This window comes from Gymnoscopelus braueri (genome assembly GCF_963280865.1).
Source record: "Gymnoscopelus braueri genome assembly, chromosome: 15".
In the NCBI taxonomy this organism is placed as follows: domain Eukaryota; kingdom Metazoa; phylum Chordata; class Actinopteri; order Myctophiformes; family Myctophidae; genus Gymnoscopelus; species Gymnoscopelus braueri.
Genome location: NC_137620.1, coordinates 46,605,785 through 46,622,854, shown reverse-complemented (window position 1 = coordinate 46,622,854; position 17,070 = coordinate 46,605,785). Strand labels below are relative to the sequence as shown.

The following is a 17,070-nucleotide window of genomic DNA, read 5'->3' as shown; positions in this document are numbered from 1 at the left end:
ACGTAAAATACAGGTACTTAGACCTAAGCGTTTTAAGATTTTACATCCGTGGTCATAAATAAGCACTTTGTATTTGAAATGTGAACGTTTATGTCGATGTACGGGTTGTGAATGGAGAAGTTGCGCCATGATTGTCATGTTCAGGGCTAGTTTTTACCTACATGTCTGCAGTAGATGTCGCTGTTGAAACACATTTAGGTGCCTGATGCTTCCACAAGTCACTCAATGGTAATTATCAGTATCAGTAGACTATGTATGTAAATTAATTATAATATTACCTACTATTATTGCATGGTAACTATATCAGTAGACTATGTATGTAAATTAATTATAATATTACCTATACTATTATTGCATGGTAAGAGTTCCTTCCCAGAAATGAAGTGGAGTCACTTCATTTGAAGTTTACACTATTTATATTTGAAATGTGCAGAGTGAAAGTCATCAGCTTGCAAAAAGAAAAGAAGCAAAAAATATAAAAATCATACACAAATCAAAAATATGTAAATGTATTTAGTTGCTGTCCACCACTGGCTTTTATGTAGGCTTGTGGTTCTCAAAGGCGTTTCTACTCTGTAATACATGGATGTTGAGGAGAGTAAGTCAACATATAATGCAAAATAAATAAATTAAGGGAAAAATAACTCTTTATCAAACTATTAATCGTTACAGTGACATACGAGAATGGATGAGGGGAGTAATACAGATAAATACATAATAATAATAAAGGTAATAATAATAATAATAATAATAATAATAATACAGATATTTTAAACCAAATCAAACAATAGAAATATATTGATTGATTGAGACAGTGTCATCTTTGAGCAGATATCAACATATCATATCAACATGAGGTTATGTCACAATGTGACTAATGAGCCTATAATTGTCCTTTGAAGAAGGAAGTATTCATTAAATAATACATTTGATGATATATTGCCATCACATTGTTTAAATAAAACTGCCATAATATACTCTAACTAGAAAAAGTGCTCCTCGGAGCACAGGTCTCCGCCAGGTCAGGTAGGTTATTGTGGCCTCCTGGTGGCGCTATAAAAGCCAATGTGAAAAGGGTGCCTTTTATTCTTAGGCCTTTCACGGCAATCGGACACTGCATTCGTGATTTGAGGCATTTTGTGCCAAAAATGTGTTTTGCTAAATTAGACCTGATGGTGGCGCTATAACAGGCTAATGTGAAAAGGGTGCCATTTCTTCCTCAGCCTAGTGGGAATGTGCGTGTGAAATTTAACGAAATCACAAGCTGCGTGCATAGTTTGAGGCATTGTTCAAAACGGACTAATCCTGCAAACTTTGGAAGCCAACCTTAGCCAATCAGGATGGAATATGGGAAATCGGACAGATCCGTGTTGATCACATGACTATAGAGATACTGTGTACCGATTTGCATGACGTTTGGATAAAATCTGTAGGAGTAGTATCAAAAAATGGGTTTTGCACAAATCGGCCTCCTGGTGGCGCTATAACAGGCCCATGTGAAACATTTGGGGCAGAGGTTCTGAATTGGCATCCAGGGAGTGTGTGTGCACAGTTTCGCTGCGAGCAAGCCAACGGTGCCGGAGATTAGCTGTTCACAGACGGACACACGGACGGACGGACACACACACACACACACACACACACACACACACGGACGGACAGGGGGTAAAACATACTCTCTCGCCATGCCTTTCGGCCTGGCGGAGACAAAAATAGGTCAGTTCTCCATTGACAGTCTGTAGGCCTACTAAAGGGACTTAAGGGAGATGTTGTTGTTCTGGAATAGAATAGAATGCCAATTAATTTAAAAAATAGTGAGCGTAGCCTATTTGGAATTAACGTATAAAAGCGTTACAAAGCGTTACTTGTATAGTACACTGCCTCTGTCTGTCTGCCTGCCTCGGGACACTGGTAGTAAAAACTAAAATGACCCCACTCCATGGTTTTCAAGGCAAAAATAATTACCCTACGTCGTCGTCATCTCAACGTGACGTCACTCGCGCATCCAGCGAGAAAGAGAGTACAACACGACGTTAAACATCCTGCCGCCATTTTATCGTTTCATTCATTGAGGCCAACGGGACGGCGCGTCGTTCATAAACAGGTAATTATTTACGATTTAACGTCTTTTATCACATTTTATCTCTGTATTAAAGAGCTGTGTCTGCGTTTAGCTTTCATTTAAACACGCGGTCTGACGCCTTTTACTTTATCTCACGTCAACGGCTCGCGTCGCGAGCGGCTCGCTGCTAACTAACTTAGCATCGTTAGCTTAGCTTAATGCTAACGTGCTCGGAGTTGCACGCACGAGCCGAGCACAACGCCATTACGGGACAGAACGGACGCTCTCTGTGGTGAATTTACCGTTTATTAATTTAAATGTTTTCATTATAATTACGTTCGACGTGATGCAGTTTGTGAATTGTGTTGCTATTGTAGCTAACTGTTAGCATGGTGGTGGTTATGCACCGTGGTGGTGGAAGTACTCACATTTTTGTACTCGAGTAAAAGTATCGATACCCGCAATGTAGAAATACTCTGTTTCATGTAAAAAGTCCGCTCATCAAAATTTACTTGAGTAAAAAAAAGTACAAGTATTGGTGTCAAAATGCACGTAGTGACAAAAGTAAAAGTTCTCATTATGCAGAATGTTAATATAAATGTATAACAATCATTTGAAAATAGCAGATCTACAAGCTCACAATGCGTCGCGGTTTAGATCTGCTATTTTCAAATTGCCGAAATGTATATAGGGCTGAAGTGGTTACTGTATGTTTTGCAATAATTTAAATCTAAACTACTATCTAAACTAAAGTTTTCAAATAATTGTATTGGAGTAAAAAAAAATATATATATATATTTGCCTCTAAAATGTAGTGAAGTAGAAGTATTGGATATACTCCAGCAGAGTAAAAGCACCTCAAAACTGCACTTAAAGTACAGTACTTGAGTAAATGTACTTAGTTACTTTACACACAACTGGTGAGGCGGCTAGTTATGCAGCATCGTGTTGCATTGGCTTTTAGCATGGTTAGGCTAACGTTAATGATTGAAATACCCCGATATTTATTTGTATTTGTAAAGTAACTGTACAACGCGACGGGATTCGAACCGATCTACCCCGCCCATGAGACCACATTCATACCGCTCCAGCAAGAGGAGGCTATATGATCCCTTCTTACTCGTGCTCATGGGTTTCGGGCATTACTTTGCCACACAGATTGGTTAAATGAGTCCTGGATTGCATCTTTGTGGACTTTGATTTTGTGTTACGTAACATCTAGAGTCCAGGGCTGCACATTACACAACATATGTGTTTATTACTAGTTATAACAATTCATTTGATTTGTATTGCTCTATACATTTGAACAAACCTCAAAGTGCTACAGTACAGAATAAAAACATTTGCATGAAACAATAAAAAAGAAAAGGAGGGTCTTAAAAAGTTACGATGGCTGATTGAATCACATTTGACTTAAACATGATTATAAATTAGTGAGACTTAACAATAAAATGATATTTTTCCAGCTGAAACATAACATACTGTAAGATCAACTGTGCAAATGGACCCCGTGGACCCTTCCAGGTCCATTTGTAATCAACACACGTCTTAATTCACCCTGTAAAAGCACCCTAAGCATTGCTAAGAGTGTCAAATTATTTCCCGAAGGGATCTGTTGAAGTTTAAATGTATGGCGATCTGCATATACTCGGGGAAAATGATCTATTTCCTGTTTTTTTAAAACCCATTTAGACCTGGAACGCATCTGTGTCATTTTAGATTTCTTTGGCTATTCAAAAATAGCAGATCTACAAGCCCATAGCGCGGCACCGAGTGCCGCGCTATGAGCTTGTAGATCTGCTATTTTTGGAAAATGTGTGCAAATCTTTGAATATATATATATTATAATTTTTTTATAGAAAAAAAATCTAAAGATTTTGTAACATAAGCTTGGTCATTATTATTATTATTCAACCTATTTCCATTCAGATTGACCTTTTGAATTGTCCCATTAGACTAAGCACCACTCACACCAGAAAACAACTGATAATCACTTTTTTTGTTTTTGCTTTCTATGTCTGCCAGGGGAACCCCAGGTGCGATCTCAACATGGTGAAGATATTCGTGGGCAACCTGGCCTCGGGCACCACGGTGGACGAGCTGCGCAACCTCTTCGCCCAGTACGGCAAGATCTCCGAGTGCGACATCGTCAAGAACTTCGGCTTCGTGCACATGACCAGCATGTCGGAGGCCGAGGAGGCCATCCGCAACCTGCACCACTACGAGCTCAACGGCGAGATGATGAACGTGGAGATGAGCAAGGGCCGGCCCAAGGCCACCACCAAGCTGCACGTCAGCAACCTGGGCGAGGGCACCGGCGGCGAGGACCTGCGCTCCAAGTTCGAGGAGTTCGGCACGGTGGTGGAGTGCGACATAGTGAAGGACTACGCCTTCGTGCACATGGAGAGGGTGGAGGACGCCATGGAGGCCATCAGTAAGCTGGACAACACGGCCTTCAAAGGTGAACTCTTGGGCAAAGGGGGAAGAAGCTTGTAGTCTTTTGCTAAATCTGTTAGGCCATCGAGTAACTCACGTGACGTTAAACAATTTAGCTCTGGTTCCTCCACTTAAAAAAAAGGAGAAAATGGATGGATAACCCTTTATGTGTGGCTTAATTGATGAGGTGGATCAAAAGTAATCGGTTTGTCCAGTTAGTTCTGTAACAATCTGCATTGTAACTGGTGAATGAGCAAATGACCTAATAATGCGCTGCGAGTGGCTTCGCTTCGCTCTTGTCAATTTGTCGGTGAAATTAATCACTTTTTTTTTAACGTGTTTCTCTAATCGGTTAAGAACCTTTCCTCGTGCACAGGACCCAGCGTTCTCATGCGTGTCTTCTCTCTCCTCACAAGGCAAGCTGATGAACGTACAGCTGTCCACCAGTCGGCTTCGCACGGCGCCCGGAATGGGAGATCAAACCGGATGCTATGTCTGCGGGAGACAGGGTCACTGGTCGAAAGACTGCCCCGTCGGTCGGAACGGTCACGGCGACGGCGACATGAGGGGCCGCAGCGGCCGGGGCCTCCCACGGGGTCCCCCAGGTTATGGCGGCAGGGGTGGCGGCTATGGGATGGCCAGGGAACCGCCATCCCAGTACATGGGTGGCTCAGCGTACAGTCGAGCTAGTTACATGGGTGGGCTGCCTCCTCCCCCTCGCAGGCTTAGCAGCTACGGGGCTGAGATGGCGGATCGGTACTCCAGCAGAGCAGCGGGCTATCTGGAGAGGTCAGCGGCTTACGAACGTGACCGCTACGCCAGCAGTGTTGATTACTATGAGAAGTACAGAGCACGCCCCTACGGTGCGAGCTATTTCGAGGATCGCCGTATCCCCTATCCTCCCCCTCCCCCACCCCCCTCTTCCTCCCTCTCAAGGCTCTCCACCAGCGTCGACCCGTACGACCGCCGGCCACTGCCTCCACCCTCCACGGCAGCCTCCGCCGCCGCATACTACGCCGCTCGAGACCGCAGCCCGATCAGACGAGTGCCCGTCGCCTCGGCGAGCTACTCCTACGAGCGCTCAAGGCTGTCCCCGGGTGCCGCCCCCAGAGCCACCTCCTATGGTGCCATACCGCGAGCCAAGGAAGCATATGCGCCACGCTATGCGCCTTACTAAAAAAAACCCCCGCACTGCCAAGGTGAGCAAAACACACGACTAATGGCAGCTTGTTGCATCTCCCAACAGTGTGACGTTTCTGTGACACAGAGTATGGCTCGGTGGGACTGGGGAGTTTCTAAAATAATGCTTTTGTCGTAGATTTTTCCTGGCATTGAGTCCTTTGGAACCAGTGCTGCGGGAAGCGTGAAAGTAAAAAAAAAAAACACCGTTACTTAAAAGGGAATGCTCTGCTCTTTTTCTAGGTGTGTTTGTGAACTGCAGGACTTTTCCTTTGCTGTCATTTCTCCCGAGCTGCATGGTTCATCGATCTGCGTGGTGTGCCGGCGCAAAAACAACGCGTGCGAGACTGAATGTGCTGACGCGCGAGAGACGCGATCGGAAATTGCCGCGGGCATCTCCCTCGCCTGCAGCTGAGTCGTCCTCTCAGTCATTGAATCAATCCACATTCACGTGCACACACACACACTTCTTTTACAGATTTCAATATAAAGGATTATTTGCTATTTTGAACCGTTTGTATGACATTTATACCGAGAGTGATGTTAACTTACTAGCTTGCTCCACGATTTTCAACTTTTTTTTTTGTTTTTTTTGGTCATGTGTCTCACAATTGATTTAATTTTAAACCTGTGTTTCTTCCTCACAAATTTTAAGGCTTAATAAAGCACATGTAATTTGTCAAACGATAAACAAAGTCATTTACGGAAATGTTTGTTTAAAGGAATTTAGTAATGATTTCCTAAATTTATTGGATTGTTTGGACAGCAATTAATAGTGTGGATCTTTTTTTTATGTTAACCTGGCCCCTCATTTAGATGTTAACATCTTTTTCTTAAGACATTCTGGACTGGTTGCACAGGCATGGAATAAGTCAAGTCCTGCAACTCGAGTCAAGTCCTGGAGCTGCAACTTGCAACCAGTGGCAGCGGTCGGAATTGACCCGTTCCATGTCGGGGCAGTTGTGGGATTCTTTTGCAAGTGGTTGCAGTTGCAAACCATCGGTGTGGACTGGACTTAAAGACAGGGCATACCTGACTGTACGTCAGGCCAAAAAGGCACAATATTAAAATGGCTTCCACTCTATTTACTAACGAGAGATCACATAAGGCTCTCGATAGAGGTTGAAAAGTTGATCACTCGTTAGAAAACACGGTGGGGGTAAATGTGATAGTGTGCAAGACTGCTCAATCCTGCAGCTGTGTTTTCTTTTTCTTTTTTCCCCCAAAGACTAATGTCCACGTGCCAGGCCCTTCAAATTTTACTTTTAAACATACTGATACCATTTGATCCTATGTTTTGAGTTGCTGTCTGATTATATTTTATCAAAACAAACATTCCAGCCTTGTTCTTCTTTCGTCTGATTTGACAGTGACTTCAGTCCATGAAACATGACCCGGTTTGCCTCAATTCGTCGTCCTCTTGATAAGAAGTCGGAATGCTTGAGTTTAAAATACTGTTATTTGTTGCCGTCACAATTAGGGTTTTGTGTTTTGTGATTTAGGTTTTTACCAAAACAAGAATGTAAGGCTGTCATTTAAAGAATGCAAGCCAGTTAACGTCCCAATGATAACTTCTGCTCTAATATATATCCTGGTTTTTAATGGTGATGGCAAAATTATCCATGCAATTCAGCAGCAGTAGGGAAATTCAATGTGAGGCCGAACTCGGGGCTTGGGCCGTAATGTTGTTCTAGGCATTTAGGTTTGGGGTGCCTTTGTTAGTTTTGAATATGGGTGGTGTTGGAAGTTTGTATTTTTCCTACTAGCTGTAATAGTCACAGCATACAGTTTATGTCTAAATGCATATGATTTTTAAATAAATCCAAGGTTGTTTTGGTGACACCCCTGACATTTTTATTTTATATCCTATATTTCTTTTTTTTGAGTGATTGGGAAATCTACTGTTGTCCCTCTATGGGGAGGTGTTAAGCGCCTACCAGACATACCACAGTTACAGAGGAACTTAATAAAACATAAATCGTTCTAGTGCGAAAACTGGTAAGTTGTTCGGTCTTTTAACTTGGATGTTGAATTATTCAGCTGAGTTGTGTATAGAATACGCAGCACTAGACTATACAGCACTAAATATGACGCGAGAAAATTGTCACTGAAAACAAATCGATAAAAAATACCATCCTGTGAAGCCTAATAGTTGAGTATGAGTTTGTCGCTTGCTTTATACAACATTTATCCTGGCGTCCCTCTTTTCGGCATGCATAGCTAACATTTGTCAATTCTCATATTTATTTTTAATAATTGGGGAAAAAAACACTGCTCATTGGATGGAGTCGTGAGCTTCAGCTATTTTCACCATTTGTCATACGCAAAGTATACAAGGCTGAAGTGGTTAACGATTTCTTTAAGCACGCGACACCTCGTGGGATGAAGTTTAAATTAAAGGGATAGTCCACCCCCAAAATGAATTTGCTATTTTCTTTGTTTTTGTCTCATTCCTAAGCCAATAATTTGATGACCGGCAGCGGTTCCTGTAGGAGACACAAAGAGTCTCCTACCGGAACCGCTGCCAACCGGTCTGCTGATCATCAAATTATTGACTTAGGAATGCGATAAAAACAAAAAGATATCCATGAATTCAAGTCTCCATGGGGTGACTAATCCATAGATTTTTTTTTTGGGTGAACTATCCCTTTAAGCTCAAGTTAGTGATCAGACTTAATTAAATGATGTTTTTTCCACACTAGTCGTGTTTCTATACTAGTGTACACATTTTGTCTGGTGCAGATGATATAGATCTCCTAGACCAGGGCTGGGCAACTTTGATGATGCAGAGGGCCACTATATTTCCACACTCACTCCAGGGGGCCACATTGCCCCCCTGGAGTGATGTTGCAGGGGGCCACGTTGCGTAATTAATGCCCTACTTTGTCATTCTATGTCACACTAAAGTAGCAAAAATTGCAGATCTGCAAGCTCAAAACGTGTCGCAGTGCGACGCGTTTTGAGCTTGTAGATATTTTTGCTAGACTTAATATTTAATGGCAATCTTAACACGCATACTCCTGAATTTCTGAAGAAAGCCAAATGTTGGTATGTTGATGGTTAATCTTCCAAAGAATGAGTGAGTGATTGCAGACATTAGCATACAGGCACAGTATATCTAGTTTGACACAATCTGTTGAATCTCATAATCAAACCTAAAGTGACTGGTGTTGACACTTATCAAATTAAAACTCATGTGACATAGTTGCAGTAGCAGATGTGATTAATAATAAAGACTAATCAGACAATATATCAGCACAAATACCAAGCACTGAATACAGTAGTTTGTATTTAGTGACAGTGTTTTACATTCATACGTAACAGACCCCCCCATTTGATTGGATCTGGTCTCGGGGAGCCCTGTATGAGATGATAGTTGTTGATAGTATGATTTTCTTGACCCATTAAGACCGGGAATTTTAAGCTATAACAATTATTTTACACTTTGGGCTATTCAAAAATAGCAGATCTACAAGCTCAGAGTGCGGTGCTACGAGCTTGTAGATCTGCTATTATTGAAAAATCTTGGAACATTTGTGCTGAATGTATTTCTTGAAACAACATTTGTAACTCAAATCTTTGCTTCTGGGGGGGGTCCCTGGAATAACATGTTTTGATGGGGATCGGCGGCCAAAAACATATAATTTTGGGGGGTCCTTGACAAGAAGAAGTTTGAGCACCGCTGATACAGCAACAATAGTTTTTCAGAAAAATTACATTTGCTGAGACATTTGACAGGAACAAATGTTCACTTAAAAAAAATATATATATATTCAAAGATTTGCACACATTTTCACGATTCAAAAATAGCAGATCTACAAGCTCATAGTGCGCAATGCTATCTGCTATTTTTGAATGGCCAAAGAAATCTTCAAATGACAACAGATGCGTTCCCGGTCTTAATGGGTTAAAAGTGCCATAAGTGGTATTTTGGCAATATTCTGTTACAATAATAAGTGTTAAAACGGCTCAATTCGGAAAGTAATCATTGCTATGTATAACGTGTTCAGTAACTGGGGTCTTTCCAGCTCTTTAGTAAACAGAAATTTGCATTTTCAGGTCCGGATAAAGTTAATTTCTTCCAACCAGGAGAGAGCACTCGTACTAACATGATAAACAAGTGACAATTGGTAGTGATGACAAATAAATGAGCAGACAACATTGGAACTGGAACCATTATCTTATACTTTGGCTATTCAAAAATAGCAGATATACAAGCTCATAGCGTGGTATCTGCAATTGTTTTAAATCATAAATTTGTGCAAATCTTTGAGAATTTGTAGATATAGATATATATACATATTTTTTACATTTGTAACTCAAATCTTTGCTTCTGGGGATTCTACAAATGTACAAAAGAAATTTACTAAATGATATGATGTGTTTGGCCGTGGACCCCATCTCAAAATGTTGTTCCAGGGACCACCAGAAGCTTAAGATTTGAGGTACAAATGTTGGCTTTAAAAATAGATTTGCACACATTTTCATGATCTACAAGCTCATAGCGTGGGCTATGAGCTTGTAGATCTGCTATTTTTCAGGTGGTCCCTAGCAAAATAAGTTAACCTGGTGGTAGCTCTACAAGCTCAAGATGCAATCGCATTGTGAGCTTGTAGAGCTTATTTTAAAAAAATCTTGAGGGGCGGGGGGGGGAGCGCGGTGTCCTTGGCCAAATACATGCTAATCTGGGAAATGAAAATGTTGGTGAACCGCTGGGTGTTAGAATGCCGCACTGCATTCATGTGTTGGGAGACTGGTTAAATGGTGTTGTGACCAGATGTGTTCCCCATATCCACATGTGTCCCCCAGCCAGACAGACAGACACCAGCAGCAGCAGACCGCTCGACAGCAAGCAGCCTCTGCAAGGTTTGGAATTGATTTGATATATTCGCTGTTATGTTGACTTGCATGCAGTGGTGTAAAGTAACTAAGGACGATTTTGCGGTACTTTTACCTGAGTGTTTTAGATTTTCAATACTTTTACTTCTACTCCACTACATCTCAGAGGCAAATTTTTGCACAAGTACTAGTTACTTTGTAGATTTAGATTATTATTACAAAACATACATTACCCACTTCAGCCTTTTTATGCATTTCAGCCATTTGTAAATAGCCGTTCTACAAGCTCACAATGCGACATGTTGTGAGCTTGTAGATCTGCTATTTTCAAAAGATTTTACTGGACTTTTACTTGTAATAGACGAGCTGGGTGTGGCTAATCGCTTAAACAATTCTTTACAACCATGGCCTCAACACTGGTTAACAAACTGCCCCTCCCACTCTGGGCGTTTTGGTGTAGAGCACATCCAAGCATTCTACAAAAGATCTCTGGTCAGTAAGAATACTTTGAGGACTCTAACAGGAGCCCTCATCCAAGGTTACTTGGACTATGCATGCACCTCATGGTACCACAACCCAACAAAGGCCAACCCATTGAGACCTGAAGCCGATTCTACATGTCTCCTAAATCTCAACGGTTTTCTGAAAAACGTTTCTATATCAGTGGTGCTCAATCTTTTTCATTTCAAGGACCCCCAAAATTATATGTACTTGGCCGCGGACCCCCATCAAAATATTATGTTCCAGGGACCCCCCAGAAGCAAAGATTTGAGTTAAAAATGTTCGCTTTAAAAAAATATATATATTCAAAGATTTGCACACATTTTCACGATTTAAAAAAAATAGCAGATCTACAAGCTCGTAGCGCGGCACTCGGTGCCGCGCTATGAGCTTGTAGATCTGCTATTTTTGAATAGCCCAAAGTGTAAAATAACGCTTTTTAGCTCAAATCTAAAAATGACACGGTTCCAGGTCTTAATGGGTTAAAAACAAGGCTCCAGAGACATCTCAAAACAAACTGGTAAGGCTACTTCTTGGCCTTATAGCTACAACTCATCTAACCCCTGCTCACTTTGCTAGGGTCGGATGGCTCAGGGTTGAGGAAAGAGTACAGCAACTCGCAATGGGCCTGGTCTACAAGATACACCTCAACGTAAAGACACCCATGTACAGTGGTACCTGTCAAAAGTACTTCAAAAACATAAAATGAAGTCCACAATCACAACACCAGAGGTAGCTCCACCGATCACGTCCAACCCAGATTTGGCACAAACGAGGGGTTGAATGTGTTCTCCTGCTATGCCACCAAAATGTGGAATGCCCTACCAAAAGCCGTGAAGGAGTGTAAAACCCTACTCTCCTTCAAAACCGCCCTAAAAGAGTACCTACAGGTACAGATCAATTACATTTGCACCACCTACATGGCCATCACTCCTCCAGTAATGCCTCATAATTTCTTCCCACAGCGTGGAAAAAACAAAAAAGAACCCCTGACATTTTTATTTTATATCCTTGTTTTTGTGATTGGGCAATATACTGTCGTCCCTCTATGGGGAGGTGTTAAGCGCCTACCAGACATACCACAATTACAGAGTAATTACCAGTAATGCCTCATAATTTCTTCCCACAGCGTGGAAAAAACGAAAAAGAAACCCCAATGTAGTGAAAATATTCATCGGGAACTTGGCGCAGGACACCACTACGGACGACCTCCGTTCGCTCTTCTCCCGGTACGGCAAGATCTCGGAATGCGACATCGTGAAGAACTTCGGCTTCGTGCACATGAACGACAAGGCGGCGGCGGACAAGGCCATCCGCAACCTGCACCACTACGAGCTCAACGGCGAGAGCATGAACGTGGAGATGAGCAAAAAACGGCCCAAGGTCACCGCCAAGCTGTTCGTCAGCGACCTGGGACACTGCTGCGAAGGCGGAGACCTGCGCTCCAAGTTCGAGGAGTTCGGCACGGTGGCGGAGTGCGACATAGGGAAGGACTACGTCTTCGTGCACATGGAGAGGGTGGAGGACGCCTTGGAGGCCGCCAGAATGCTGGACAGCACGGCCTTCAAAGGTGAACTCTTGGGCAAGGGGTGAAGCTTGTAGTCTTTGCTAAACCTGTAAGCCACAGGTCTGTTTTTAGTTGTCGTAACGTAAGAAAGAGCTCACGTTAATAGTTACATGGGTGGGCTGCCTCCTCCCCCTCGCAGGCTTAGCAGCTACGGGGCTGAGATGGCGGATCGGTACTCCAGCAGAGCAGCGGGCTATCTGGAGAGGTCATCGGTTTACGAACGTGACCGCTACGCCAGCAGTGTTGATTACTATGAGAAGTACAGAGCACGCCCCTATGGTTTCGAGGATCGCCGTATCCCCTATCCTCCCCCACCCCCCTCTTCCTCCCTCTCAAGGCTCTCCAACAGCGTCGACCCGTACGACCGCCGGCCACTTTCTCCACCCTCCACGGCAGCCTCCGCCGCCGCATACTACGCCGCTCGAGACCGCAGCCCGATCAGACGAGTGCCGGTCGCCTCGGCGAGCTACTCCTACGAGCGCTCAAGGCTGTCCCCGGTGGCCACCTCCTATGGCGCCATACCGCGAGCCAAGGAAGCATATGCGCCACGCTATGCGCCTTACTAAAAGAAAAACACACTGCCAAGGTCCTTTTGAACCAGTGCTGCAGGAAACGTGAAGTTAAAAACCACCGTTTCTCAAAAGGGAATGCTCTGCTCTTTTTCTAGTTGTCTTTTTTTTTTTACAGATTTCAATATAAAGGATTATTTGCTATTTTGAACAGCTTGTATGACATTTATACCGAGAGTGATGTTAACTTACTAGCTTGCTCCACGATTTTTTTTAATTTATTTTGTCATGTGTCTCAATTGATTTAATTTTAAACCTGTGTTTCTTCCTCACAAATTTTAAGGCTTAATAAAGCACATGTTATTTGTCAAACGATAAACAAAGTCATTTACGGAAATGTTTGTTTAAAGGAATTAATAATAATTTCCTAATTGTATTGGATTGTTTGGATTGCAATTTTTGTTCTGTTAACCTGGCCCCAAATTTAGATGTTAACATATTTTTCTTAAGACATTCTGGACTGGTTGCACAGGCATGGAATAAGTCTATTCCTGGAGCTGCAACTTGCAACCAGTGGCAGCGGTCTGAATTGACCCGTTCCATGTCGGGGCAGTTTTGGGATTCTTTAGCAAGTGGTTGCAGTTGATTGATTGATTGAATACACTTTATTTTAAAAAAATCTGAAAAAAAGCACAGGTCAACTAAATAGGCTTGAAAAGCCCATGAAAGCCTAATGGCTTGTTTCAAATGCCACATGTACTCAATTCATAGTGACAACCATTGGTGTGGACTGGGCATACCTGTGCATCAGGTCTGATCGGATGTGTGTGCGCAGCTTTTTTCATAGACTACTGTTCAATGTGAGGAAGAACTCAGGCCATAAGGTTGTTCTAGGCATTTAGGTTTGGGGTGCCTTTGTTCGTTTTGAATATGGGTGGTGTTGGAAGTTTGTATTTTTCCTACTAGCTGTAATAGTCACAGCATACAGTTTGTCTAAATGCATATGATTTTTAAATCCCAGGTTGTTTTGGTGACACTCCTGACATTTTATATCCTCTTTTGTGATTGGGCAATATACTGTTGTCTCTCTATGGGGAGGTGTTAAGCGCCTACGAGACATACCACAATTACAGAGGGACTTCATAAAACGTTCTCGGGCTGAAGTGGTTAACGAGTGGTTAACGTTTTCTTAAGGCAAGCGATGAAATTTAAATTAAGCTCAAGTCAGTGATCAGACTTAATTCAATGATTGTTTTTCCACACTAGTCATGTTTCTATAGTGTATTCAAAACTGCACATTTTGTGTTTGGTGCAAATGATATAGATGTCCTATAGACTCATATTTAAAATAGCAATCTTAACGAGCATACTCTGACATCACAACTAACTGTCAGGTCAGTTCGTTTTGCAGAAGTGTGTAGTGACAGTAAACATTCTACATACAGTACATGGTGCTGAATACTTCCCCAATCTTTAGTTTGAAACAAGTTATGGCTGACCAATCGCTGAAGAAATGTTGATGGTTAATCTTTTAAAGAATGAGTGAGTGCAGACATGATCATACAGGCACAGTATATTTAGTTTGACACAATCTACCCTCAAGTGACTGGTGTTGACACTATTAGATTAAAACTCTTGTGACATAGTTGCAGTAGCAGATGTGATTAATAATAAAACTAAGCAGACTATAATTTCCTATACAGTAGTTTGTATTCAGTGCTTGTCACACTTTTACATTCATACATAACAGACCCTGCATTTGATTGGATTTGGTCTCGGGGAGCCCTATCTCAGGTTATAGTTGTTGATGGCACGATTTTGTTAAAGGTGCCATAAGTGGTATTTTGGCCTCTCCTGCTCTTTAGTAAACAGGAATTGCATTTTCAGGTCGGGATACTAATTTCTACCAACCAGGAGAGAGCACTCATACTAACAGGATACATGATAAACAATTGTGAGGAGGTAGAAGAGAGTACACTTATTTGGTTTTTCGCTCCTTGACACGTAGCAACAATAAATAAAGCAAGTGAAATCAAAGTACAGCCTAAATGGACCCCCTGGCCCCTCAAGGACCCCTCCTGCAGTTCCCTGGACCTCATTTTGAGAACCTTGTGTGTTAAATACTTGTGAACAGTTACGTAGAACAGTGGTTCTCAAAGTGGGGTCCGGGGGCCCTGGTTCCAGGTGGTCCCTAGCAATATAAGTGTTTGTGTGTGTGTGTGTGGGGGTCCTTGACCAAATACATGCTAATCTGGGGTACTTAAAGAAAATGTTAGAGAACCACTGGGTGTAGATTAGAATGAATGCTGCACTGCATTCATGTGTTGGCAGACTGGTTAAACAGTGTTGTGACCAGATGTGTTCCCCATATCCACATGTGTCCCCCAGTCAGTCAGACAGACAGTCGGTAGACTCGGTACCAGTGGTGTAAAGTAACTAAGTACATCTACTCAAGTGTACATATCATGGCTGAAGTGGTTATAATGTATGCTTTGTAGTAATAATCTCAACTAAACTCAACTAAAGATTTCAAATAATTGTAGTGGAGCAAAAGTACAGTATTTGTCTACTGGACTGAGTAGAGGTAAAGGTACAGAAAATTGGGAAAAACTGAAGAAAGTAAAAAAAGTGCAGTACTTGAGTAAATGTACACCACTGCGTCTATCCCATTCATTCAGCCTTGATGTTGTAGCATTAGCATTTAGCATTAGCATTGCACGGCGTGTTCACAGCTCAGCGGAACAGCAGCCATTTAACGGACACGGACTGACCTGCAGACACCAGGTATGAGCCGTTAGAACCACCTGATAAAGCCTTATAAAGACACTTTATCATGGGATTAATAACCTAGTTTAACGATGTTTATGTCGTAGCTTCACTGCAATGAATGAAGGCTAGCTACTAATAGCATCGGCTAACAACTTCTCCTATACGAATGGGCTACTAGCTAGTGTTAGCATGCTGTGCTAACTGTTGTCCCTCAGAGAAAGAGTGGTGGTGTAGCAACCTTTCATTTAAGGGTTAGAATAGGAGATGTTGCTTGATTTGTTTAACGCAAAGTGACTGACTTTCTTTTCTTACAGTTGCAGTTTGACCCCCCCCCCCCCCTTTTTTTTAATCCCCGACCGGGACCCCCCAATGTTCATTTTACAAATTGAGACAAATTGGACCTTTGTGTTTAAGTTAAAGAACAGGTCTGAGTTACAGATCTGTAAGGGTCCATTTGGTTCCATTTCTCATGCAGTTGCAGACCTGTAAGGGTCCATTTGGTTCCATTTCTCATGCAGTAGTAGCCCTGAAACATGACTGTCATACCATCGTCATGTGAACCATGGCTAATGCAGTTGCAGACCTGTAAGGGTCCATTTGGTTCCATTTCTCAGTTACAGATCTGTAAGGGTCCATTTGGTTCCATTTCTCATGCAGTTGCAGACCTGTAAGGGTCCATTTGGTTCCATTTCTCAGTTACAGATCTGTAACGGTCCATTTGGTTCCATTTCTCATGCAGTTGCAGACCTGTAAGGGTCCATTTGGTTCTATTTCTCAGTTACAGATCTGTAACGGTCCATTTGGTTCCATTTCTCAGTTACAGACCTGTAAGGGTCCATTTGGTTCCATTTCTCAGTTGCAGACCCGTAAGGGTCCATTTGGTTCCATTTCTCAGTTACAGACCCGTAAGGGTCCATTTGGTTCCATTTCTCAGTTACAGACCTCTGTAAGGGATCATTAGGTTCCATTTCTCAGTTACAGTCTCACAGACCTAGGCCTATGAGGGTCCATTTGATTACTAATGATCAATAATTTAATTGGGCAGTGCTTTACCACACAATCTACAGTTATGTGGTGTTATTATATTTTGGGTTACACACTTTACCTTCTACAAAGAGACATTTTGGCCTACAGAATGACAATGCATTAATTGAAATGAACATAAAATACTAATTTACAAAACTCAAATTCAAGCTTTGAATTATCGT

At 42.2% G+C, this 17,070-nt stretch overlaps 3 protein-coding genes across 4 annotated transcripts in view; all 3 read left to right on the top strand.

Annotated features, from left to right (window-relative positions):
• Positions 1-1,987: 1,987 nt before the first annotated feature.
• Positions 1,988-12,919, top strand: rbm4.2 (RNA binding motif protein 4.2). 2 transcript variants are annotated; one of them, XM_080451102.1, is made up of 4 exons: positions 1,988-2,104; positions 4,088-4,523; positions 10,487-10,543; positions 12,147-12,919. In XM_080451102.1, the coding sequence occupies exons 2-4, from the start codon at positions 4,112-4,114 to the stop codon at positions 12,608-12,610; spliced, it is 933 nt and encodes a 310-aa protein (XP_080307228.1). In that variant the 5' UTR covers positions 1,988-2,104; positions 4,088-4,111; the 3' UTR covers positions 12,611-12,919. The 2 variants fall into 2 exon arrangements, with proteins under 2 accessions (XP_080307228.1, XP_080307227.1); XM_080451101.1 differs by lacking the exons at positions 10,487-10,543; positions 12,147-12,919 and adding exons at positions 4,915-5,697; positions 5,921-7,519.
• Positions 12,695-13,797, top strand: LOC308101668 (RNA-binding protein 4.1-like; the record flags this gene model as incomplete). Its single annotated transcript, XM_080451103.1, has 1 exon — positions 12,695-13,797. One exon carries the CDS (start codon positions 12,695-12,697, stop codon positions 13,148-13,150), a length of 456 nt encoding a protein of 151 aa, XP_080307229.1. The 3' UTR covers positions 13,151-13,797.
• Positions 13,798-15,824: 2,027 nt separating this feature from the next.
• The window catches only part of sf1 (splicing factor 1), a 33,098-nt gene continuing 31,852 nt past the window's right edge, over positions 15,825-17,070 (top strand). The window contains exon 1 of the mRNA XM_080451017.1: positions 15,825-15,877. The gene's annotated coding sequence lies outside the window, so the exon portion shown is untranslated. The remainder of the gene's footprint in view (positions 15,878-17,070) is intronic.